Source organism: Macaca thibetana, chromosome 5 (genome assembly GCF_024542745.1).
Source record: "Macaca thibetana thibetana isolate TM-01 chromosome 5, ASM2454274v1, whole genome shotgun sequence".
In the NCBI taxonomy this organism is placed as follows: Eukaryota; Metazoa; Chordata; class Mammalia; order Primates; family Cercopithecidae; genus Macaca; species Macaca thibetana.
The window spans coordinates 91,010,741-91,037,564 of record NC_065582.1 but is presented as its reverse complement, the minus strand read 5'-3'; the positions used below and the strand labels follow the sequence as shown (position 1 = coordinate 91,037,564).

At 38.4% G+C, this 26,824-nt stretch overlaps 1 protein-coding gene across 1 annotated transcript in view; it reads right to left on the bottom strand.

Moving 5' to 3' along the window:
- STPG2 (sperm tail PG-rich repeat containing 2) overlaps positions 1-26,824 on the bottom strand; it is a 671,851-nt gene that overhangs the window by 478,243 nt on the left and 166,784 nt on the right. The window contains exon 9 of the mRNA XM_050791352.1: positions 24,322-24,482. Within this exon, the coding sequence (XP_050647309.1) occupies positions 24,322-24,482 (161 nt within the window). The remainder of the gene's footprint in view (positions 1-24,321; positions 24,483-26,824) is intronic.

Here is a 26,824-nt window from a genome sequence, read left to right as displayed (position 1 = left end):
GCAGGATTCCCTCTTTCTCAATCTTTTGTAATAGTTTCATCAGTAGAATTGGCACCAATTCTTTGAATGCCTGGTAGAATTCAGCTGTGAACCCATCTGCACCTGGGCTTTTTTTCTTTGTTGTCAATTTTTAATGACCGATTTAATATTGCTGCTTGTTATTGGTCTGGTCTGGGTTGCTATTTATTCCTGATTTAATCCAAAAAAGTTGTATGTTTCCAGGAATTTATCCATTTCCTCTAGATTTCCTAGTTTGTGTGCATAGTTTGTGTTTCTAGTTTGTGTTCATGGCACTCTCAAATGATCTTTCGTTTTTCTATGGTGTAGGTTGTAATGTCTCCAGTTTTATTTCTAATTGACCTTATTTGAATCTCCTCTCTTCTTTTCTTGGTTATTCTAGCTAAAGTTCTATCAATTTTTTTTGCCTTTGCAAAGAACCAACTTTTTGTTTCATTGATCTTTTGTATTGATTTTTTGTTTCAAATTCATGTAGTTCTACTCCAATCTTTGTTACTTCTTTTCTTCTAGTTTTGGGCTTAGTTTGTTCTTGTTTCTCTAGTTCTTTGAGGTGTTACATCAGGTTGTCAGTTTGTGGTCTTCCAGGCTCTGATGTAGGCATTTAGTGCTACAAATATTCCTCTTAGCACTGCATTTGCTGTACCCCAGAAGTTTTGATGACTCATGTCACTATTATTCATTTCAAAGAACTGTTAAATTTCCAACTTGATTTCATTTTTAACACAAAAATCATTCAGGAACAGACTGCTTAATTTCTACATACATGTATAGTTTTGAGGGTTTCTTTTGGAGTTGATTTCTAGTTTTATTCTGATGTGATCTAAGAAGATACTTGCTATAATTTTTATTTTTTTAAATTTATTGAGACTTTTTTGTGGCCTATCATATGGTCTATCATGGAAAATGTTCCATGTGCTGATGAGAAGAATGCATATTCTGAAATTCTTAGGTAGAATGTTCTGTAAATATCTGTTAAGTCCATTTATTCTACAGTGTTTAAGACCATTGTTTCTTTGCAGATTTTCTGTTTCAATCGTCTGTCTAGTGCTGTCAATAGGGTGTTGAAGTCCCCCACTATTCTTGTGTTGCTTTGTATCTCCTCTCTTAAGTCCGGTAGTAATTGTTTTACAAATCTGAGAGCTCTAGTGATAAGTGCATATAAATTTAAAATTATAATATCTTCTTGTTGAATCGATCCTTTTATCATCATATAACAATCTTCTTTGTCATTTTTTACTGCTGTTGCTTTAAAGTTTGTTGTTTTATCTAATATAAGAATAGCTACTCCTGGTCACTTTTGGTTTCCATTTGCATGGATTAATTTTTGCCATTCTTTTACCTTGAGTTTATACAAATCCTTCAATGTTAGGTGAGTCTCTTGAAGACTGAAGATATCTAGTTTGTGACTTTTTATCTACTCTGCCAATCTGTATATTTTAAGTGGACCATTATGCCATTTACATTCAACATTAATATCGAGATACTGTTCCAGTCATCATGTGAATTGTTACCTACTTTTTTTTCTTCATTGTGTTATTGTTTTATAGGCCGTGTGAGTTTTATGTTTGCAAGACATTCTATTCTGGTGCATAATGGTCTTTTGTTTCAAGATTTAGAACTTTCAGCATTTCATGTAGGGCTGGTCTGGTAGTAACATGTTCTGTCAGCACTTATTTGTCTGAAAATGACTTAGTTTTGCTGGATACAAAATTTTTGGCCAATGGTTATCCTGTTTAAGGAGGCTACAGATAGGACCCCAGTCCCTTCTGGTCTGTAAGGGTTCTGCTGAGAAGTCTGCTGTTAGTCTGAAAGGTTTTCCCTTACAGGTTACCTGATGCTTTTGCCTCACAGCTCTTAAAATTATTTCATTCACATTGACTTTAGATAGCTAGATGCCTATATGCCTTCGTGTTTTGTTTTTTGTTTTTGTGTTTTTTGTTTTTGTTTTTGTTTTTGCAATGAATCTCCCAGTTATTTGGGTTTCTTGTATTTGCATATCTAAATCACTAGCAAGGCCAGGGAAGTTTTCCTCAATTTCCTCAAAAAATTATTCTACTTATTTTAGTCTATTGTTAAAACCTCCACTGCATTTTGTAGTTCCCTAAATGTGTCTTTCATTTCCAGAAGTTCTGATTTGTTTCTTTTTAAAATGTCTATCTCTTTAGAAATATTTCCATTCATATCCTGAATTTTTTTTAATTTCTTTATGTTAATTTTCACCTTTCTCTAGTATGTGAAATAAATTTTCCAAACATTTTACTTTTTATTATCCCTCAAAACACCAATTATTATTAGGTTTGGCCGTTTTACATAATCCCTTATTTCCTGGAGACTTTGTTCATTTCTGTTCTTTATTCTTTATTTTTCTCTGACTGGGTTAATTTAAAAGCCTTGTCTTCAAGCACTGAAACTCTTTTTTCTACTTGTTCTAGCCTATTGTTGAAACCTCTACCATTTTGTAATTCCCTAAATGTGTCTTTCATTTCCAGAAGTTCTGATATTTTTTCTCTTTAAAATAGGTTCTTCATTAATACGCTGATCTTTTCAGAATTTCTTTATGTTGGTTTTCACCTTTTTCTGGTATCTCCTTGAGTACCTTAATAATTAATCTTTTGAATTTGTTTTCTGGTATTTCAAAGATTTCATCTTGGTTTGGATATATTGCTAGAGAGCTAGTGAAACTTCCATTGCAAAATTATAACTGAGAAAATTATTACAGTGAAAGAGATCCGACCTAACCAACTTCACCTTTCTTCTAACCTCCACACTGTCCATGTTCATTCCTGGGCATAAGCTGAACTAACTTCGGGAAAACTTAGTTTATAGTTTAACTTTGAAACAAAGACAATAACAGCCCTTTTCCAAAACAAATTCCCTTCCTGTTTGGAGAACAGATCGCCTTTGTAGGACTAACAAATTAGCCACAAGATTAGAAATCATGGTTTAGGAGTCATGCAGCTGGACTCCTCTCATGCTACGTCTACACAATTCTGACCCTCCCTAAATTGCTCCTGGGGATAACATCACTATTATAAAACCTAAGATCAGTGTTTGAGATATTTTGCAGACCCTGCACTTGATGAATCAGCTGGCACCATCCAGATCAACAAACTGGTTCATCTGGTCTTGTGGCCCCCACCCAGGGATTGACTCAGCACAAGAAGACAGCTTTGACTCCCTATGATTTCATCTCCGACCCAACCAATCAGCACTCCTGACTCACTGTCCCCTACCCACCAAATTGTCCTTAAAACCCTCAATTTCCAAGTTTAGGGGGAGACTCATTTGAGTAATAATAAAATTCTGGTCTCATACAGCCAGCTCTGCATTAATAACATTTTCTCTACTGCAGTTCCCCTGTCTTGATAAACTGGCTCTCTGCAGGCAGCAGGCAAGGAGAACCCACTGGGTGATTTCACTAGTGTGAACTTTTGGGTGTATTGCAGAACCTTGTTTTGTCATATTATCATAATTATTTTTCCGGTTCCTTCTCATTTGGGTATACTATTTCTTCTAATTATTCTTGAATTTATGTTATAAGACTGTGGTTTTTTCTTTATTTCTTTTTCCCCCTTAAGACTGTGGCTTTAAAGCTTATAGTTTAATGTAGCCTAAATCAGTTATTGGTGCATTCAGGAATGAAGACCCTGTATGAGAGCTTTAGTTATAGAGTCTTTGCATGATAGCCTTCTCAGACGCTTGTTGTAGTAGCAATGTGCTCAGTGTGTCAGCAAGTTCACTGTCTCCTATGGAGGTGGAATAGCAGAGGTCTCTTGAAGCCTACTTTGTTCCCCCAAGATGTGTGCTTTTAATTAATTTATTTATTCCCCAGCATTTTATTTACTGGGTTGAACAACTCAGGCTTCATGCCAGTAGGATAGGTGTCTCAGGTTAGAAACTGGTTGTGATTAAAGCAGATGGGTAAATGCAATATGTAATGGCAGGCAGAGAGGTCACAGCCTTGACAGAGCTGGCTGGAGGTTGGGAGAAGCTCTCAGAGAAGTACACTGAGGTGTTATCAGGGGTGAAGAGTGGGAGCTACTTCAGCACCTATGTCAGGGCAGCAGGAAAGCAATCCACATTCGAGACACACTAATGACCCAGTGTTCCAGTATTCCTGCTATTCAATCAGACAGGCACCTATTTTTATCTTCAGGAATGTTGATGTTCCAAGTATAGAGGAGTTGTGACTCTACCTCTCATCTACACCTGAACCTGGAAGGTGCTCCTCCTGTGGGGATGCAGTCACCCTGAAATCTTTGAAAAAGGTTATCTTTAGGAGCACCCATGCTGAGCACCTATAAGAGAAGACCCGGTTGTGTCTGCAGTGGTGGATGGGAGGAAAAAGAATTCCCCTTCTCCAAGACCCTTGATGAGCACTAGAGCTGCCTGACTGTTGGAGTACAGCTGCAGACTTTCCCTTCGAACCCAGTACTGCAACTGTGCCTCCGCAGGAAGAAAGAAACTTCACAAGAGCAGAAAGATCTGGGACTCAAGACCTGTCATCTGGATTCTTTTGTCCCATGGAGTGTCCGCTTAATGTGGTGTACTTTCCTTTCCCCTAGGACTAGGAGTCCCCGAGAGCCAGGCTACTATGAATGCTGCTGTTTCTCTGGGTCTAATAACCCAGTGGAGTTGCCACACTCCAGGTTGGTGCTGGGCAAAGTCTGCAAGAGATCCACTGATGTGACAATTCCTCAAGTCTCCCAGCATGAGGTACAAGCACCATCTCTGATGGGGATGGCAGGGGAGGGTCACAGACTCTGTGAGGTTCCTTGGTATAAATAGCCTTAGTATATTGGCTTTCTCAAATGCTGGTGGTAGTAGTAATGAATTGGTCACATGGAGAGACTCAGGATCTCTGGTTAGCCAGGATGGTAGCCAGGATGATACAGACAATAGTGATAGCAGAGGTCATGCACGAGTTTTCTCCTTCCTGAACACAGTGTTGTTCTACTTGGAGTTACTGCAATGCATTGTGTCAGTCGGCCTCCAGCCAGGAGGTGGTGCTTGCAAAAGAGTGCCAGTTGTGGTAGTAGTGGTGAGATTTGTACTTGCCTTATGTTACCCAGGGGAGATATTGTGGTTTCTTAGGTGACAGGTGGAGCTATAGAGCTCCCAAACATTTCTGTCTTTTGTGTTAAGTTATCAGGGCAAGTGGAGGGGCAAAGCCATGTGGGGGCTCCGCAAGGCAGCTCCACGCTCTGCCTCTACCCATGCAGGGCAGCAGTGGCCCCAGTGAGGATCAGAAGAATTCGTTGGCCACTAGAGTAATGTTCTATGGAGAAGCATATCTGCCTCTGATGTACAAATGAGTTTATACAGGGAGTCGGAAGTAGCAGGTGGCAGTAAACCCCATCCAGCACCCATGCACTTGGCAAAGCAAATCTCACCGGCTAGCAGCAGCTATCTATCTTCTAGGCACTTAATGCTCAGAACTCAAAATGCCCCAGGTCATAAGCCTTCCCCACAGAGACTGCAACCACAGCTTTCAGGCCATGCTTCTCCCAATCTGCCTGGAAAGCTAGAATGTGCAGCCTCTGCACTTGTAGCCACAGCACACTTCCCACCTTCTCAATGCCTGAGTTAGCTAGCAGATTTTTGCAAGATTCCCCCATGACACAGAGTCAGAAATGGCTTCCCTTGGTTCACACTGGAGATCGAAAATGCCTGCAAGGCTCTTCCCACACTGCTCCTACTTTCATATTCCCCATTGCTCCTTAAATCAGTTCTAGCACTGGGTAGATTTAAGGCCTTCCCCCACGGGCAGATTGCCAGGTTGCCCAGTGGGGGTGTATATCCTGGAGGCATTCTCTCCGCTTTTCACACTCTGAAGGCTTACTTTTTCACATGGCTCACAGTGCGGGCTACAGCTGCCACATCTTTCAAAGGATCTGTGATTTATTTCAGTTTTCCTGTTAAGTTCCTGCATTGCTTCTCAGAAAAAAAAAGTTCACAGTGAGAATCGCTATACACTATTTTGTCTTTTCAAATAGAATAGGCATTGTAACACTTGCCTCCAATCTGTTATCTTGGAAAAAAAAAAAAACTACAATAATTTTATTACTGTCACATATATGGTACTAGGAATTATTACATTAAAAAGTTCCAAAACGTTGTGCAGTTTTTAGTGCTTAGGGGGTAAAAGCTACCAACTTTGAATGAAATTACAAAGAAATTAATTACTCATTGGATGGTTTTGGCTCTAGAGGAAATGAGTAGTTTACAAAAGACCACATTTCTACATGAATAATTAAAAATAAATCCAGACGGTTTTTTCCAATTCTGTGAAGAAAGTCATTGGTAGCTTGATGGGGATGGCATTGAATCTATAAATTACCTCAGGCAGTGTGGCCATTTTCACAATATTGATTCGTCCTATCCATGAGCATGGAATGTTCTTCCATTTGCTTGTGTCCTCTTTTATTTCACTGAGCAGTGGTTTGCAGTTCTCCTTGAAGAGGTCCTTCATATCCCCCGTAAGTTGGATTCCTAGGTAGTTCATTCTCTTTGTAGCAATGGTAAATTGCAGTTGACTCATGATTTGGCTCTCTGTTTGTCTGATTTTTGCACATTGATTTTGTATCCTGAGACTTTGCTGAAGTTGCTTATCAGCTTAAGGAGATTTTGGGCTGAGATGATGGGGTTTTCTAAATATACAATCATGTCATCTGCAAACAGGGACAATTTGACTTTCTCTTTTCCTAACTGAATACCCTTTATTTCTTTCTCCTGCCTGGTTGCCCTGGCCAGAACTTCCAACACTATGTTGAATAGGAGTGGTGAGAGAGGACATCCCGGTCTTGTGTCAGTTTTCCAAGGGAATGCTTCCAGTTTTTGCCCATTCAGTATGATATTGGCTGTGGGTTTGTCATAAATAGCTCTTATTATTTTGAGGTATGTTCCATCAACACGAATTTATTGAGAGTTTTTAGCATGAAGGCCTGCTGAATTTTGTTGAAGGCCTTTTCTGCATCTATTGAGATAATCATGTGGTTTTTGTCAGTGGTTCTGTTTATATGATGGATTACGTTTATTGATTTGCATATGTTGAACCAGCATTGCATTCTAGGGATGAAGCCCATTTGATCATGGTGGATAAGGTTTTTGATGTGCTGCTGGATTTGGTTGCCCAGTATTTTACTGAGGATTTTTGCATCAATGCACATCAGGGATATTGGTCTAAAATTCTCTTTTTTGTTGTTGTGTCTCTACCAGGCTTTGGTATCAGGATGATGTTGGCCTCATAAAATGAGTTTGGGAGGATTCCCTCTTTTTCTATTGATTGGAATAATTTAAGAAGGAATGGTACCAGCTCCTCCTTGTACCTCTGGTAGAATTTGACTGTGAATGCATCTGGTCCTAGACTTTTTTTGGTTGGTAGGCTATTAATTATTGCCTCAATTTCAGAGCCTGTTATTGGTCTATTCAGGGATTCAACTTCTTCCTGATTTAGTCTTGGGAGAGTGTATGTGTGTCCAGGAATTTATCCATTTCTTCTAGATTTTCTAGTTTATTTGCATAGAGGTGTTTATAGTATTCTCTGATGGTAGTTTGTATCTCTGTGGGATTGGTGGTGATATCTCCTTCATCATTTTTTATTGTGTCTATTTGAGTCTTCTCTCTTTTCTTCTTTGTTAGTCTCGCTAGCGGTCTATCAATTTTGTTGATCTTTACAAAAAACCAGCTCCTGGATTCATTGATTTTTTGAAGGTTTTTTGATGTCTCTATCTCCTTCAGTTCTGCTCTGATCTTAGTTATTTCTTGCCTTCTGCTAGCTTTTGAATGTGTTTGCTCTTGCTTCTCTAGTTCTTTTCATTGTGATGTTAGGGTGTCAATTTTAGATCTTTCCTGCTTTCTCTTGTGGGCATTTAGTGCTATAAATTTCCCTCTACACACTGCTTTAAATGTGTCCCAGAGATTCTGGTATGTTGTGTCTTTGTTCTCATTGGTTTCAAAGAACATCTTTATTTCTGCCTTCATTTCCTTATGTACGCAGTAGTCATTCCGGAGCAGGTTGCTCAGTTTCCATGTAGTTGAGTGGTTTTGAGTGAGCTTCTTAATCCTGGGTTCCAGTTTGATTGCACTGTGGTCTGAGAGACAGTTTGTTATAATTTCTGTTCCTTTACATTTGCTGAGGAGTGCTTTACTTCCAACTATGTGGTCAATTTTGGAATAAGTGTGATGTGGTGCTGAGAAGAATGTATATTGTGTTGATTTGGGGTGGAGAGTTCTGCAGATGTCTATTAGGTCTGCTTGCTGCAAAGATGAGTTCAATTACTGGATATCCTTGTTAACTTTCTGTCTCGTGGATCTGTCTAATGTTGACAGTGGGGTGTTAAAGTCTCCCATTATTATTGTGTGGGAGTCTAAGTCTCTTCGTAAGTCTCTAAGTCTTTATGAATCTGGGTGCTCCTGTATTGGGTGTATATATATTTAGGATAGTTAGCTCTTCTTGTTGAATTGATCCCTTTACCATTATGTAATGGCCTTCTTTGTCTCTTTTGATCTTTGTTGGTTTAAAGTCTGTTTTATCAGAGACTAGGATTGCAACCCCTGCCTTTTTTTGTTTTCCATTTGCTTGATAGATCTTCCTCCATCCCTTTATTTTGAGTCTATGTGTGTCTCTGCACGTGAGATGGGTCTCCTGAATACAGCACACTCATGGGTCTTGACTCTTTATCCAATTTGCCAGTCTCTGTTTTTTAATTGGGGCATTTAGCCTGTTTCAATTTAAGGTTAATTATTTAAAACTGAAAAAAGACATAAACCCACAGATTCAAAGGTTCTGCAAACCTCAGGCAAATGTATTAAAAAGAAAACTATACTTCAGACACATCAAAGGTTAAAAATCAAAGATAATTTCTCTGGAAGGAGAAACAATAAGCTGGACAGCTTACTTCTCAATGGAAAAGATGGAAAGTCTAAAACAACAAAATATTATTAAAGTACTGAAAATAACTACCAACCTAAAAATCTATACTCAAAACTAAATCATTGAAAAATAACAAAATACATTTCAGACAAACAAAAACTGTAATAATTCACAGCAGACCTGGACCAGAAGAAATGCTAAAGGAAGTTTTTCAGACAGAGGAAAAATGATTCTCTTTTTCATAAAAATGCAAATGCAAAAAGGAAAGAAGCACAATAGAAAAATAAATAAATAAATGTAATCCACACAACAAAATAATAATATTCAAAAAACTTAAAATATGTGGCTTTAAAATGTGTGACAATAATTAAACAAAATACAAGATAACAAAATGGAGTTAAAATGTTCTAAGTCAGTCTTACTGAGAAAGTGGTAAAGGTCATCCTTTTTATTGGATTGCAGTAGGTGAATGCTTATTATAATTTTGATGGCAAAAACTAAAAGAATAATAAAAAATACTAAAAAATATAATAGATATTGATGAAATGGAATAAAATAAAATATTTGATTAATATTTTGATTATAATATTTGAATAATCCACAAAATAAAGAAACAAGAAAAAGTGGATAATGGGAATCATGGCAGATGGGAGGCAGAACTAGATGGCATCCCACTTGGAAGGACAGAGTAGTGTGTGGAATCTCAGATCATCAACTTTTGCTACAGACCTACTGCAGAAATAAATCAGGAAAGCTGAGAAAACACACAGACCCACTGAAAAAAGCAGATTGCTCCTGCAGGAGACAGGAGACACCCCAAATATTGTGCTGGTATCCATGGCTGAGAGGTCCACAGATGGTTCACATCACAGAACTCTGTGTAGACAACCCCCAGTACCAGCCCAGAGCCTAACAGACCTGCTGGGTGGCCGGATCCAGAAGAGACATAACAATCACTACAGCTCGCAGGAAACCACATCCCTAGGAAAAGAGGGAGAATAATATGTCAAGGGAACACCCCGTGGGACAAATGAGTCTTGTTTCCCTTGAAAACAGCCTTGAATCCTACACCTTTCCTCTGACAGAGCCTACCCAAATGAGAATGAACCAAAATCTCAACTCTGTAATAAGACCAAACAAGGTTCATTAACATCCTCAAAAAATCACATTAGCTCACCAGCAATAGATCCAAACCAAGAAGAAATCCCTGATTTGCCTGAAAAAGAATTCAGAGTAAAGTTATTAAGCTAATGAAAATGGCATGAGAGAAAGTCAAAGCCCAATTTAAGGAAATTATATATATGTATGTTAAATGAGGGGAGAAATATTCAATGAAATAAATAGTATACATAAAAAAAAATCAAAACTTCAGGAAACAATGAACACACTAATAGAAATGCAAAATGCTCTGGAAAGTCTAGCAATAGAATGCAACAAGCAGAAGAAGGAACTTCAGAGCTTGAAGACAAGGTTTTGTAATTAACCCAATCAAAGAAAGACAAGGAAAAAAAATAAGAAAATATGAACAAAGCCTCCAAGAAGTCTGGGATTATGTTAAACGACCAAAGCTAAGAATAACTGACATTCCTGAGAAAGATAAGAAATCTAGAAGTTTGGAAAACATAGTTGAGGAAATAATTGAGGAAAATGTTCCCAGCCTTGCTAGAGACCTAGACATCCAAATACAAGAAGCTCAGAAAACACCTAGGAAATTCATCGCAAAAGATCATTGCCTAGGGACTTTGTTATCAGGTTATCTAAAGTTAAAACGGAAAAAACAATCTTAAGAGATGTGAGGCAGAAGCACCAGGTAACCTGTAAAGGAAAACCTATCAGATTAACAGCAGATGTCTCAGCAGAAACCCTACAAGCTAGAAGAGATTGGGGCCCTATCTTCAGCCTCCTTAAACGAAACAATTATCAGCCAAGACTTTTATATCCAGTGAAACTGAGCTTCAGAAATGAAGGAAACATACAACCTTTTTCAGACAAACAAATGCTGAGAGAATTTGCTACTACCAGGCCAGTACTACAAGAACTGCTAAAAGGAACCCTACATTTTAAAACAAATCCCAGAAGCACATCAAAACAGAACCTCTTCAAACCATAAGTCTCACAGGACCTACAAAACAAAAATACAATTAAAAACAAAAAACAATGGCCCAGTGCAGTAGCTCACACCGGTAATCCCAGCAATGTGGGAGGCAGAGGGGGAGAGATCACTTGAGGTCAGGAGTTTGAGCCCAGCCTGGCCAACATGGCAAAACCCTGTCTCTACTGAAAATACAAAAATTAGCTGGGTGTGATGGTGAGTGTCTGTAATTCCAGCTACTTGAAAGGGTTAGGCACAAGAATTGCTTGAACCTGGGAGGTGGACATTGCAGTGAGCCAAGATTGTGCCACTGCACTCCAGCCTGAGTGAGAGAGTGAGGCTGTGTCTCCAAAAAAAAAAAAAAAAGAAAAAGAATAAAACCAAGGTATACAGGCAACAAATAGCATGATAAATGGAATAGTACCTCACATCTCAATACTAATGTTGAACGTGCATTGCCAAAATGCTCCACTTAAAAATATAGAATTGCAGAAGGAATAAGACTTTACCAACCATCTGCTGCCTTCAAGAGACTCACCTGACACATAAGAACTCATATAAACTTAAGGTAAAGGGATGGAAAAAGACACCCGATACAAATGAACACCCAAAGCCAGGAGAAGTAGCTCTTCTTATATCAGACAAAACAAACCTTAAAGCAACAGCAGTTTAAAAAGACAAAGAAGGCCTTGTCCAATATCACAATCCTAAACATACATGCAACTAATACTGGCGCTCCCAAATTTATAAAACAATTACTACTAGACGTAAGAAATGAGATAGACAGCAACACAATAATAATGGGGGGCTTCGATACTTCACAGACAACACTAGACAGGTCATTAAGACAGAAAGTCAACAAAGAAGCAATGGATTTAAGCTATGCCCTAGAACAAATGTACTTAACAGATATTTACAGAACATTTTACCCAACAATTGCTGACTATACATTCTATTCATCAGCACATGGAACATTCTCCAAGAGAGACCATATGATGGGCCATGAAACAAGTATCAATAAATTTAAGAAAACCAAAATTATTACAAGCACTCTTTCAGACCACAGTGGAATAAAACAGGAAATCAATTCTAAAAGGAATCTTCAAAATCATGCAAATAGATGGAAATTAAATAATCTGCTCCTGAATGATTATTGGGTCAACAATGAAATCAAGATAGAAATTAAAATATTATTCAAACTGAACAACAATAGTGACACAACCTATCAAAACCTTTGGGATACAGCAAAGGTGGTGCTAAGAGGAAAGTTCACACCTACACCAAAAAGTCTCAAAGAGCACAAATAGACAATCTAAGGTCACACCTCAAAGAACTAGAGAAACAAGAACAAACCAAACCTAACCCCAGTAAAAGAAAGGAAATAACCAAGATCAGAGTACAGTAAATGAAATTGAAACAATACGAAAGATAAATGAAACAAAAAGCAAAAAGAAATATAAAACTGATAGACCATTAGGAAGATCAACCAAGAAAAGAAGAGAGAAAATCCAAATAAGCTCAACTAGAGACAAAACAGGAGATATTACAACTGACACCACAGAAATACAAAAGATCATTCAAAGCTACTATGAATATCCTTACACATAAAAACTAGAAAACCTAGAGGAGATGGATAAATTCCTGGAAAGACACAACCAACCTGGCTTAAATCAGGAAGAAGCAGATACCCTGAACAAACCAATAACAAGCAGTGATATTGAAATGGTAATAACAACTTACCAACAAAAAAAAAGTCCAGGACTGGAAGGATTCACAACTGAATTCTACCAGACATTCAAAGAAGAATTGGTACCAAACCTTTTGACACTATTCCGAACGATAGAGAAAGAGGGAAACGTCTCTAAATCAGTCTATAAAGCCAATGTCACCCTAATACCAAAACATGGAGAGGACATAACAAAAAAAGAAAACTACAGAAGGATATCCCTGATGAACACAGATGTAAAAATCCTTAACAAAATACCAGCTCACTGAATCCAACAACACATCAGAAAGATAATCTACCATGATCAAGCGGGTTTCACACCAGGGATGCAGGGATGGTTTAACATACACAAGTCAATAAATGTGATACATGACATAAACAGAATTAAAAAGAAAAATCACATGATCATCTAAATATATGCAGAAAAAGCATTTGACAAAATCTAGCATCACTTTATGATTAACATTCTCAGCAAAATCAGCATACAAGGGACATACCTCAATGAATAAAAGCCATCTATGACAAACCACAACTGAATGGGGAAAACTTGAAAGCATTCCCCCTCTGAGAACTGGAACAAGACAAAGATGCCTATTACCACCACTTCTATTGAACATAGTACTGGAAGTACTAGCCAGAGCAATCAGACAAGAGAAAGAAATAAAGGGTATACAAATTGGTAAAGAGAAAGTAAAACTGTCACTGTTTGCTGATGATATGATTGTATACCTAGAAAACCCTAAACACTCCTCCAAAAAGCTCCTAGAACTGATAAAAGAATTCAGAAAGCTTCCAGATACAAAATTAATGTACACAAATCAGTAGCTCTTCTATATACCAACAGTGACAAGCTGAGAATCAAATCAAGAACTCAAACTTTTTACAATAGCTGCAAGAAAAATAAAATACTTAGGATTATACCTAACCAAGGAGGTGAAAGACCTCTACAAGGAAAACTACAAAACACTGCTGAAAGAAATCATAGACAACAAAAACAAATAGAAACACATCCCATACTCATGGATGGGTTGACTCAATATTGTGAAAATGACCATACTGCCAAGCACAATCTACAAATTCAATGCAATTCCCATCAAAATACTATCATCACTCTCACAGAACTAGAAAAAAGGAATCCTAAAATTGATATAGAATCAAAGAAAAGCCCACATAGCCAAGGCAAGACTAAGCAAAAAGAACAAATCTGGAGGCATCACATTACCTGAATTCAAAATACACTATAAGGCCATAGTTACCAAAACAGCATGGTACTGGTATAAACATAGGCACATAGAACAGAATAGAGAACTTGTAAATAAACCTAAATACTTACAGTCAGTTGATCTTCGACAAGGCAAACAAAAACATACAATGGAAAAAAAAAAAAAAACCCATTCAACAAACAGTGCTGGGACAATTGGCAAGCCACATGTAGGAGAATGAAACTGAATCCTCATCTCTCACCTTCTACAGAAATCAACTCAAGGTGGGTCAAGAACTTAAATCTAAGATCTGAAACTATGAAAATTCTAGAAGATAACATCGGAAAAACCCTTCTAGACTGGCTTAGTCAACGATTTCATGACCAAGAACCCAAAAACAAATGCAAATGCAATAAAAGCAAAGATAAATAGCTGGGATTTAATTAAACTAAAGAGCTTTTGTATGGAAAAAGGAACAGTCAGCAGAGTTAACAGACAACCCACAGAGTGGGAGAAAATCTTCATAATCTATATATCTGACAAAGGACTAATATCCAGAATCTACAAGAAACTCAAACAAATTAGCAAGAAAACAAAGAATCCCATCCAAAAGTGGGCTAAGGACATGAATAGACAACTCTCTAAAGATATACAAATAGCCAACAAACACACAAAAAAAATGATCAGCACTACAAAGTGATCAGGTAAATGCAAATCAAAACCACAATGTGATACCACCTTACTCCTGCAAGAATGGCCATAATCAAAAAATCAAAAAAAATAGACTTTGGTGTGGATGTAGTGAACAGGGAACACTTTTATACTGATGGTTGGAATGTAAACTAGTACAACCACTATGGAAAACAGTATTGAGATTTCATTTAAAACTTAAAGTAGAACTACCATTTGATTCAGCGATCCCACTACTGGTTATCTACCCACAGGAAAAGAAGTCATTATATGAAAAAGATACTTGCACATGCATGTTTATAGCAGCACAATTCACAATTGTAAAAATGTGGAACCAACCCAAATGCCCATCAATCCATGAGTGGATAAAGAAACTGTGGTATATATCTACAGTGGAATACTACTCAGCAATAAAAAGGAATGAATGAATGGCATTCACAGACACCTCGATGAGACTAGAGACTATTATTCTTAGCGAAGTAACTCAGGAATGGAAAACAAAACATCTTATGTTCTCACTCATATGTGGGACCTAAGCTACGAGGAAACAAAGGCATAAGAATGACACAAAGAATGTTGAACACTCGGGGGAATGGGTGGAAGGAGATGAGGGATAAAAGACTACAAATTGGGTGCAGTGTATACTGCTGGGACCATGGGTGCACCAAATCTCACAAATCACTGCTAAAGAATTTACTCACGTGACCAAACACTTCCTGATCCCCAATAACCTATGGAAATTAATAAAAAAAAAAAAAAAAAAAAAAAAAAATCTACGTGGCAAAACAAATGGGCCAATACAATACATAAAATAGTGTAATATGTATACACACAAACACAATCAAAATTAAACATAAATCAATTGATACTACAATTAAATACAAGGTTTACTAGACTTAATTTTTAAAAACCAGACATGTTTAGGGTCTATATTTCACTCTTGATTTTAGACTTTGTCAAAGACTCTATAAACTGAGTCTTAGTTATACCTATAGGTAGTTTTAAATTATCAACAAGAATAGCAAGTTTACTGAGTCCTTACTGTGTGCCAGAAGATATTCAAAGTGTTTTTTGGTTCACTTAGTATTTGCAACAACACTTTTAGGTATGTACTATTATGGTATTCATTTTGCTAAGCACAAAGAGTTTAAATAACTTGCCGAGGATCAGTGGCAGAGCAAAAACGTATATTCAAACACTCTGAGTCTGGAGATTATGCTAATAATCACCATGCTAGGCTTCTCAATATCTACAGTGAAGAATAAATACTATAATTCTGGCTGGGTGTAGTGGCTCACGCCTGTAATCCCAGCATTTTGGCAAGCTGAGGCAGGTGGATCACAAGGTCAGGAGTTTGAGATCAGCCTGACCAACATGGTGAAACCCCATCTCTACTAAAAATACAAAAATTAGCCAGGCATGGTGGTGCGTGCCTCTAATCCCAACTACTCAGGAGGCTGAGGAAGGAGAATCGCTTGAACCCAGGAGGCAGAGGTTGCAGTAAGCCGAGATCGCACCATTGCGCTCCAGCCTGGGCAACAGAGCAACACTCCATCTCAAAAAAGAAAAAAAACCTATAATTATTTTTATCTAAATGTCAGGTTACTAAGAATAATGAGCTGTTAGTACATTTTAAACAAAATATAGCAGAAATGTTCTAAAAACTATTAACATTCATAATAGATTTAAAATATACTTAGCACTTAAAATAGTTAAGATGATAAATTCAACATTACGTGTTTTTTACTACAATTAAAAATATATACCGGGTGTGGTGGCTCACCCCTGTAACCCCAATGCTTTTGGAAGCAGAGGCCATGGGATCAATTGTATCCAGGAGTTCAAGATCATCCTGGGCAATAAAGTGAGACCTCGTCTCTATGAAAAATGTTTTAAAAATAGCCAAGTGTAATGGCCCATGCCTGTGGTCCCAGCTACACAGAAGGCTGAAGCAGGGGAATCACTTGAACCCAGGAGGACAAGGGTGCAGTAAGCCATAACTGCACCATTGCACTCCAGCCTGGGCAACATAGTGAGACCCTATTTCAAATACATACATACATACACACACACACACACACACACATACACGAAATATATACACACATATATTTATGTATACCTATATCAGACTAAATGAACAACAGAAATAGAACAATAGACTAAAGAGAACAACAGAAATTAAAGACAAATATCAAAGGTTGATGACAGAAACTCAAACTGAAAGTCTAGAAATCTCACAACTTAAAAAATTAATTTAGAATACATGTAGGCATGTTAAACTTGTTCATTATTAAATGAACTGGTAAGTTTAATGAAAAATAAATTAAATTGACAGAAACTAGAGAGCTGTTTTGAGGAGGCCATCAGATGCACTACTAGGAGCTGTGGGAGCAAAATACAGTAAAAGAAAAATGTCTATAAGTTAATTATATGTGAATAGGAAGTACTGTGATGGGTCTGAAATTTTGCCCTACTTCATGTTACTGAGGTGACCTGCCACAGTTTTACAGAAAAATGCAAAACTCCTGAGTCAGAGACAAAGGACTTTATTCCTCATGGCATAAAAAACAGCATGAGAACAGCACACTTGCATCAGTCCTCCTTGCCCTAAAGTCCTACTGGGGACAAGGCAGATGGGGCAAAATAAATACCAGCACACAAAATGGGAGAAAAACTATGAGCTCTGGGAACCTCAATCTTTTATAATGAGCAGTAAGCACACCCTTTGCTGAGGAGGGAGACACTGTATCTCTGAAGGCTGTTTGCTGTACAATCATCCTTAAAAAGGAGGTGCAAGCAAAGGTGTGTAGAAACACAAAACACATGGAGAATTGTCTCTTAATGATTAAAAAAAGAATAAAAATAGATGTTTACACAGAAAATAAACTTATTTGAGCACAGTTACATAGAAAACCCTCAGAAAAATAAGTTTTAATAAACATTAAAAACCTGAAAAAATTAATATCTAAATTATAAGAATTAATCCCACAAATATAAATTGTATGTATAATAAAATAACAATTCATGTATCAGCAATTAAGGGCAACAGATTTCAAAGTAGTTATATAACAATTCTTACCTTTAAATGGTTACACATATTTTTTCTGGTTTTTGTTTTTCATTGTTCTCTTAAAATCACACTATACATCTTAAAACTGCACTACATAAAATTCAGTTATAACTTTCACTGAATTGAAATATGAATGTCTACAGTTTTCACCTATTGGTCTTGACAGAATTCCATATGTAGTGCCATTCCAAGATGGTTGAATAGGAACATCTCTGGTCTGCAGCTCCCAGCGTGACTGACGCAAAAGGTGGGTGATTTCTGCATTTCCAACTGAGGTACCTGGTTCATCTCATCGGGACTTGTTGGACAGTGGGTGCAGCCCATGGAGGGCAAGCTGAAGCAGGGCGGGGCATCGCCTCAACCAGCAAGTGCAATAGGTTGAGGGATTTCCCTTTCCTAGCCAAGGGAAGCCATGACAGATTGTACCTGGAAAATCGGTTCACTCCAGCCCAAATACTGCACTTTTCCCACAGTCTTAGCAGCAGGCAGGCCAGAAGATTTTCTCCCATGCCTGGCTCAGTGGGTCCCATGCCCACAGAGGTTTGCTCACTGCTAGCGCAGAAATCTGAGATCAACCTGCCAGGCTGCAGCCAGGCAGGGGGAGGGATGTCCACCATTACTGAGGCTTGAGTAGGTAAACAAAGCAGCCGGGAAGCTCAAACTGGGCAGAGCCCACTGAAGCTCAGCCAGGCCTACTGCCTCTATAGACTCCACCTCGGTGGGCAGAGAATAGTGGAACAAAAGGCGGCAGACAGGTTCTACAGACTTAAACGTCCCTGTCTAACAACTCTGAAGAGGGCAGTGGTTCTCCCAGCACAGCATTTTAGCTCTGAGAATGGACAGACTGCCTCCACAAGTGGGACTCTGACCGCTGCATAGCCTAACTGGGAGACACTTCCCAGTAGGGGCTGACAGACACATCATACAGGCAGGTGCCCCTCTGGGACGAAGCTTCCATAAAAAAGATCAGGCAGCAATATTTACTGTTCTACAATATTTGCTTTTCTGCAGCCTTCGCTGGTGATACCCAGGAAAACAGTGTCTGGAGTGGACCTCCAGCAAACGCCAACAGACCTGCAGCTGAGGGACCTGACTATTAAAAGGAAAACTAACAAAAAGGAATAGCATCAACATCAACAAAAAGGGCATCCACACCAAAACCCCATCTGCAGGTCACCATCCAAGACCAAAGGTAGATAAAACCACAAAGATGGGGAGAAACCAGAGCAAAAAGCTGAAAATTCTAAAAAGCAGAGTGCCTCTTCTCCAAAGCATTGCAGCTCCCTGCCAGCAACAAAACAAAGCTGAGTGACTGACTTTCACGAGTTAACAAAAGTAGGCTTCAGAAGCTTGGTAATAAGAAACTTCTCCAAGTTAAAGGAGCACATTAGAACCCATTGCAAGGAAGCTAGCTAAAAACCTTCAAAAAAGGTTAGACGAATGGCTAACTAGAATAACCAGGGTAGAAAAGACCTTAAATGACCTGACAGAGCTGAAAACCATGGCATGAGAATTTCATGATGCATGCACAAGCTTCAATAGCTGACTCAATCAAGTGGAAGAAAGGGAATCAGTGATTGAAGACCAAATTAATGAAATAAAGTGAAAAGACAATTTTAGAGAAAAAAGAAACAAACAAAACCTCTAAGAAATATGAGACTATGTGAAAAGAACAATTCTACATTTGATTGGTGTACCAGAAAGTGATGAGGAGAATGGAACAAGTTGGAAAACACTCTTCAGGATATTATCCAGGAGAACTTCCTGAACCTAGCAAGGGAAGCAAACATTCAAATTCCCACAAAGGGAAGCCCATTAGACTAACAGCGGATCTCTCCACTGGCAGAAATCCACTGGCCAGAAGAGAGTGGGGGTCAATATTCAACATTCTTAAAAACAATTTTCAACCCAGAATTTCATATCCAGCCAAACTAAGCTTCATAAGTGAAGGAGAAATAAAATCCTTTACAGACAAGCAAATGCTGAGAGATTTTGTTACCACCAAGCCTGCCTTACAAGAGCTCCTAGACAAAGCACTAAACATGGAAATGAACAACTGGTACCAGCCACTGCAATAACATGCCAAATTGTAAAGACCATCAATGCTATGAAGAAACTGCATCAACTAATGGGCCAAATAACTAGCTAACATCATAATGACAGGATCAAATTCACACATAACAACATTGATCTTAAATGTAAATGGGCTAAATGCCCCAATTAAAAGACACAGATCAGCAAATTGGATAAAGAGTAAGATGTACCAGTGTGCTGTATTCAGGAGACCTGTCTCACATGCAGAGACACACATAGGCTCAAAATAAAGGGATGGAGGAAGAACTACCAAGCAAATGGAAAGTAAAAAAGGAGCAGGGGTTGTGATCCTAGTCTCTGATAAAACAGACTTTAAACCAACAAAGATCAAAAGAGACAAAGAAGGCCATTACATAATGGTAAAGGGATCAATTCAACAGGAAGAGCTAACTATCCTAAATATATATGCACCCAATACAGGAGCATCCCAATTCATAAAGCAAGTCTTTAGATACCTACATTAGACTCCCACACAATAATAATGGGAGACTTTAACACCCCATTGTCAACATTAGACAGATCAACGAGACAGAAAGTTAACAAGGATATCTAGGACTTGAACTCAGCTCTGCAGCAAGCAGACCTAATAGACATCTACAGAACTCTCCACCCCAAATCAACACAATATACATTCTTCTCAGCACCACATAGCACTTATTCCAAAATTGACCACATAGATGGAAGTAAAACACTCCTCAGCAAATGCAAAAATAACAGAAACTCTAACAAACTGTCTCTCAGACCACAGTGCAATCAAATTAGAACTCAGGATTAAGAAACTCACTCAAAACCGCACAACTACACAGAAACTGAACAACCTGCTCCGGAATGACTACTGCGTAAATAACAAAATGAAGGCAGAAATAAAGATGTTCCTTGAAACCAATGAGAACAAAGATACAACATACCAGAATCTCTGGGACACATTTAAAGCAGTGTGTAGAGGGAAATGTATAGCACTAAATGCCCACAAGAGAAAGCAGGAAAGATCTAAAATTGACACCCTAACATCACAATTAAAAGAACTAGAGAAGCAAGAGTAAATACATTCAAAAGCTAGCAGAAGGCAAGAAATAACTAAGATCAGAGCAGAACTGAAGGAGATAGAGACATAAAAAAACTTCAAAAAATCAATGAATCCAGGAGCTGGTTTTTTGAAACGATCAACAAAATTGATAGACCACTAGCAAGACTAATAAAGAAGAAAAGAGAGAAGACTCAAATAGATGCAATAAAAAATAATAAAGGGGATATCACCACTGATCCCACAGAAAATACAAACTACCATCAGAGAATACTATAAACACCTCTATGCAAATAAACTAGAAAACCTAGAAGAAATGGACAAATTCCTGGACACATACACCCTCCCAAGACTAAACCAGGAAGAAGTTGAATCCCTGAATAGACCAATAACAGGCTCTGAAATTGAGGCAATAATTAATTAATTATTGAGCCTACCAATCAAAGAAAGTCCAGGACCAGACAGATCCACAGTTGAATTCTACCAGAGGTACAAAGAGGAGTTGGTACCATTCCTTCTGAAACTATTCCAATCAATAGAAAAAGAGTAAATCCTCCCTAACTCATTTTATGAGACCAGCATCATCCTGATACCAAAGCCCGGCAGAGACACAACAGGAAAAGAGAATTTTAGACCAATATCCCTGATGAACATTGATGCAAATATCCTCAATAAAATACTGGTAAACTGAATCCAGCAGCAAATCAAAAAGCTTGTCCACCAAGATCAAGTTGACTTCATCCCTGAGATGGAAGGCTGGTTCAACATATGCAAATCAATAAACATAATCCATCATATAAACAGAACCAAAGACAAGAACCACATGATTATCTCAATAGATGCAGAAAAGGCCTTCAACAAAATTCAGCAGGCCTTCATGCTAAAAACTCTCAATAAACTAGGTATTGATGGAATGTACCTCAAAATAATAAAAGCTATTTATGACAAACCCACAGTCAGTATCATACTGAATGGGCAAAAACGGGAAGTATTCCCTTTGAAAACTTGCACAAGACAGGGATGCCCACTCTCACCACTCCTGTTCAACGTAGTGTTGGAAATTCTGGCCAGGGCAACCAGGCAGGAGAAAGAAATAAAGGGTATTCAATTAGGAAAAGAGGAAGTCAAATTGTCTCTGTTTGCAGATAACATGATTGTATATTTGGAAAACCCCATTATCTCAGCCGAAAATCTCCTTAAGCTGATAAGAAACTTCAGCAAAGTCTCAGGATACAGAATCAACATGCAAAAATCACAAGCATCTTATACACCAATAACAGACAAACAGACAGCCAAATCATGAGTGAACTCCATTCACAATTGCTACAAGGAGAATAAAATACCTAGGAATCCAACTTACAAGGGATGTGAAGGACCTCTTCAAGGAGAACTACAAACCATTGCTTAACAAAATAAAAGAGGACACAAACAAATGGAAGAACATTCTATGCTCATGGATAGGAAGGATCGATATTATGAAAATGGCCATACTGCCCAAGGTAATATATAGATTCAATGCCATCCCCATCAAGCTACCAATGACTTTCTTCACAGAATTGGAAAAAACTACTTTAACATTCATATGGAACCAAAAAAGTGCCTGCATTGCCAAGACTAAGCAAAAAGAACAAAGCTGGAGACATCATGCTACCTGACTTCAAACTATACTAGAAGGCTACGGTAACCAAAACAGCAAATATAGTACTGGTACCAAAACAGAGATATAGACCAATGGAATAGAACAGAGGCCTCAGAAATAACACCATACATCTACAGTAATCTGATCTTTGACAAACCTGACAAAAACAAGCAATGGGGAAAGGATTCCCTATTTAATAAATGGTGCTGGTACAACTGGCTAGCCATATGCAGAACAATGACATTTCATCCCTTCCTTACAGCTTATACGAAAATTAATTCAAGATGGATTAATGACTTAAAAGTTAGAACTAAAACCATAAAATCCCTAGAAGAAAACCTATAGGCAATATGATTCAGGACACAGGCATGGGCAAGGACTTCATGACTAAAACACCAACAGCAATGGCAACAAAAGCCCAAATAGACAAATGGGATCTAATTAAACTAAACAGCTTCTGCACAGGAAAAGAAACTATTATTAGAGTGAACAGGCAACCTACACAATGGGAGAAAATTTTTGCAATCTACCCATCTGACAAAGGGCTAATATCCAGAATCTACAAAGAACTTAAACAAATTTACAAGAAAAAAACAACACTATCAAAAAGTAGACAAAGGATATCCTCAAAAGAAGACATTTATGCAGCCAACAGGCACAAAAAATTGGTCATCATCACTGATCATTAGAGAAATACAAATCACAACCACAATGAGAAACTATCTCATGCCAGTTAGAATGGTGATCATTAAAAAGTCAGAAAACAACAGATGCTGGAGAGGATGTGGAGAAATAGGAAAGCTTTTACACTGTTGGTGGGAGTGTAAATTAGTTAATCATTGTGGAAGACAGTGTGGTGATTCCTCAAGGAACTAGAACTAGAAATACCATTTGACCTAGCCATCCCATTACCGGGTACATACCCAAGGGATTATAAGTCATGGTACTATACAGACACACATGCACACATATGTTTATTGTAGCACTATTCACAATAGCAAAGACTTGGAACCAATTCAAATGTTCATCAATGATAGACTGGATTAAGAAAATGTGGCACATATACACCATGGAATACTATGCAATCATAAAAAAGGATGAGTTCATGTCCTTTGCAGGGACATGAAGCTGGAAACCATCATTCTCAGCAAACTAACACAAGAACAGAAAACCAAACACCACGTGTTCTCACTCATAGGTAGGAATTGAACAATGAGAACACTTGGACACAGGGTGGGGAACATCACACACTGAGGACTGTCGTGGGGTGGTTGGCGGGGGGAGTGATAGCATTAGGAGAAATACCTAATGTAAATGACGAGTTGATGGGTGTAGCAAACTAACATGGCACATGTATACCTATGTAACAAACCTGCACATTATGTGCATGTACCCTAGAACTTAAAGTATAATGAAAGATAAATAAAATAAAATAAAATCATAATAAAAAAAGAATTCCATGTGTCACACAGAACTTTCTCCAAATTAGAAAGCTTTCCATTTTAAAATCAATTGTCTAGTTTATTCTCCCTAAGTCTTCACTTCCCTGTATTAAGCATCTTCATTTTTTTCAAATGTTCTTTGGGTTACATGGTTTAAACTTACGTGACTTCACCATTCTGATCACCTTCCCATGAGCACATCCCAAGAGCATATGTTTTCAAACACTATATTTTTCATCTCTAGAAATTCAATTTGTGTTTTTTATTTCTGCCATTTCTCTATTACTTAATATGTTCAATATTTCTTCTACTTTCCTTAACATATGGAATATGATTATAATAACTATTTTACATCCTTTTCTATTAATTATAACATGCAATTTCAAGAGAACCCTAAGAGCTTGATAGTCAACATAAAGAATATTATTTTGGTATGAATGTATTACCTGATAATCAGCAGGCCCAGGGGTATCAGAAGCTTCTTTCTGAACCAAGAAGAAAGTCCGAGGAGCAGAAGAACCAAATGCACTTTTCTTCTGTTTCTTTGAGCAGATATTTCTAACACTGGCAATTATAGTATTGTTCAAGATATTATAAAATCCAGGACCTAAAATTATTAAAAGTATCATATATAAGAATAAGCATGCTTTTATATGCATCTTTTGAACTGAGTAATTTTTAATTAAGAGTTTTTTATTTAGAAAAAACCCGCACGTATTTCTGGCATAAATGCAAAATGGCATAGTCACATTTTAAAATTTAGTCAAATTTTTATACAGTTAACATATACTTGCAGATATGGTTTGGCTGTGTCCCCACCCAAATCCCAGCTTGAATTGTTTGTAGTTCCCACAATTCCCATGTGTCATGGGAGGAACCTAGTGGGAGGTAATTGAATCAAGGGGGTGGATCTTTTCCATGCTGTTCTTGTGACAGTGAATAAATATCATGAGATCTGATGGTTTTAAAAATAGGAGTTTCCCTGTACGACCTCTCTTCTCTTGTCTGCTGTCATGTGAGACATGCCTTTCACCTTCTGCCATGATTGTGAGGCCTTCCCAACCATGTGGAACCATAAGTCCATTAAACCTCTTTCTTTTGTAAATTGCCCAGTTTGGGGTATGTCTTTATTAGCAGAATGAAAACAGACTAATACAATAAATTGGTACCAGTAGAGTTGGACACTGCTGTAGATACCCGAAAATGTTGAAGCAACTTTGGAACTGGGTAACAGGCAGGGGTTGGAATGGTTTAGAGGGCTCAGAAGACAGAAAAATGTGGGAAAGTTTGGAACTTCTTAGAGACTTCTTGAATGGCTTTGACCAAAATGCTGATAGCAATATGCACAATGAAGTCGAGGCTGAGGTGGCCTCAGATGGACAGATGGAGATGAGGCACTTGTTGGGAACTGGAGCAAAGGTGACTTTTGTTATGTTTTGACAAACAGACTGGTAGCATTTTGCCCCTGTCTTAGAGATTTGTGGAACTTTGAACTTGAGAGACATGATTTAGGCTATCTGGCAGAAGAAATTTCTAAGGAGCAAAGCATTCAAGATGTGACTTGGGTGCTGTTAAAGGCATTCAGTTTTATAAGGAAAGCAGAGCACAAAAGTTCACAAAATTTGCAGCCTGATAGAAAAATGTGATAGAAAAAGAAAAACCCATTTTCTTAGGAGAAATTCAAGCTGGCTGCAGAAATTTGCATATTTAATGAGAAGCTGAAAGTTAATCCCCAAGACAATGGGGAAAATGTCTCCAGGGCATGTCAGAGGTCTTCATGGCAGCCCCTCCCATCACAGGCCCAGAGGCCTAGGAGAAAAAAGTGATTTTGTAGACTGGGCCCAGGGTCCTGGTGCTATAGGCATCCTAAGGACTTGGTGCCCTGCATCCCAGCCACTCCAGCCATTGCTAAAATGAGCCAACATAGAACTCAGGTTGTGGCTTCAGAGGGTGCAAGCCCCAAGCCTTGGCAGCTATGTATGGAAATTCCTGTATGTCCAAGCAGAAGTTTGCTGCAGGGGTGGGGGCCCTTATGGAGAACCTCTGCTAGGGCAGTGCAGAAGGAAAATGTGGGGTCAGAGTCACCATACAGAGTCCCTCTTGAGGCACCACCTAATGGAGCTGTGAGAAGAGGGCCACTGTATTCCAGACCCCAGAATTGTAGATTTACCGACAGCTTGCACCATGTGCCTGGAAAAGCTACAGACAAAACACCAGCCCATGAAAACAGCCAGGAGGGAGGCTGTATCCTACAAAGCCTCAGGGCTGGAGATGCCCAAGACTGTAGGAACCTACCTCTTGCATCAGCATGACCTGGATGTGAGACATGGAGTCAAAGGAGATTATTTTGGAGCTTTAGGATTTGACTGCCCCGCTGGATTTCAGACTTGCATGGGGCCTGTAGCTCCTTTGTTTCTGTCAATTTCTCCCACTTGGAATGGGTGTGTTTACCCAAGGCCTGTACCCCCATTGTATCTAGGAAGTAACTAACTTGCTTTTGATTTTACTGGCTCATAGTTGGAAGGGACGTGCCTTGTCTCAGATGATACTTTGGACTGTGGACTTCTGAATTAATGCTGAATGAGTTAAGACTTTTTGGGACGGTTGGGAAGGCATGGTTTGTTTAGAAATATGAGGACATGAGATTTGGGAGGGGCCTAGGGTGGAATGATATGGTTTGGCTCTGTCCCCACCCAAATTTCATCTTGAATTGTAGCTCCCACAATTCTTATGTGTCTTGAGAGGAACCGGGTGGGAGGTAATTGAATCATAGGGGTGGGTCTTTCCCGTGTTGTTCTCATGATAGTGAATAAGCCTCACAAGATCTGATGGTTTTAAAAACAGGAGTTTCCCTGCACAAGCTCCCTTCTCTTGTCTGCTGCCATGTGAGACATGCCTTTCACCTTCCACCATGATTGTGAGACATCCCCAGCTACATGGAACTGTAAG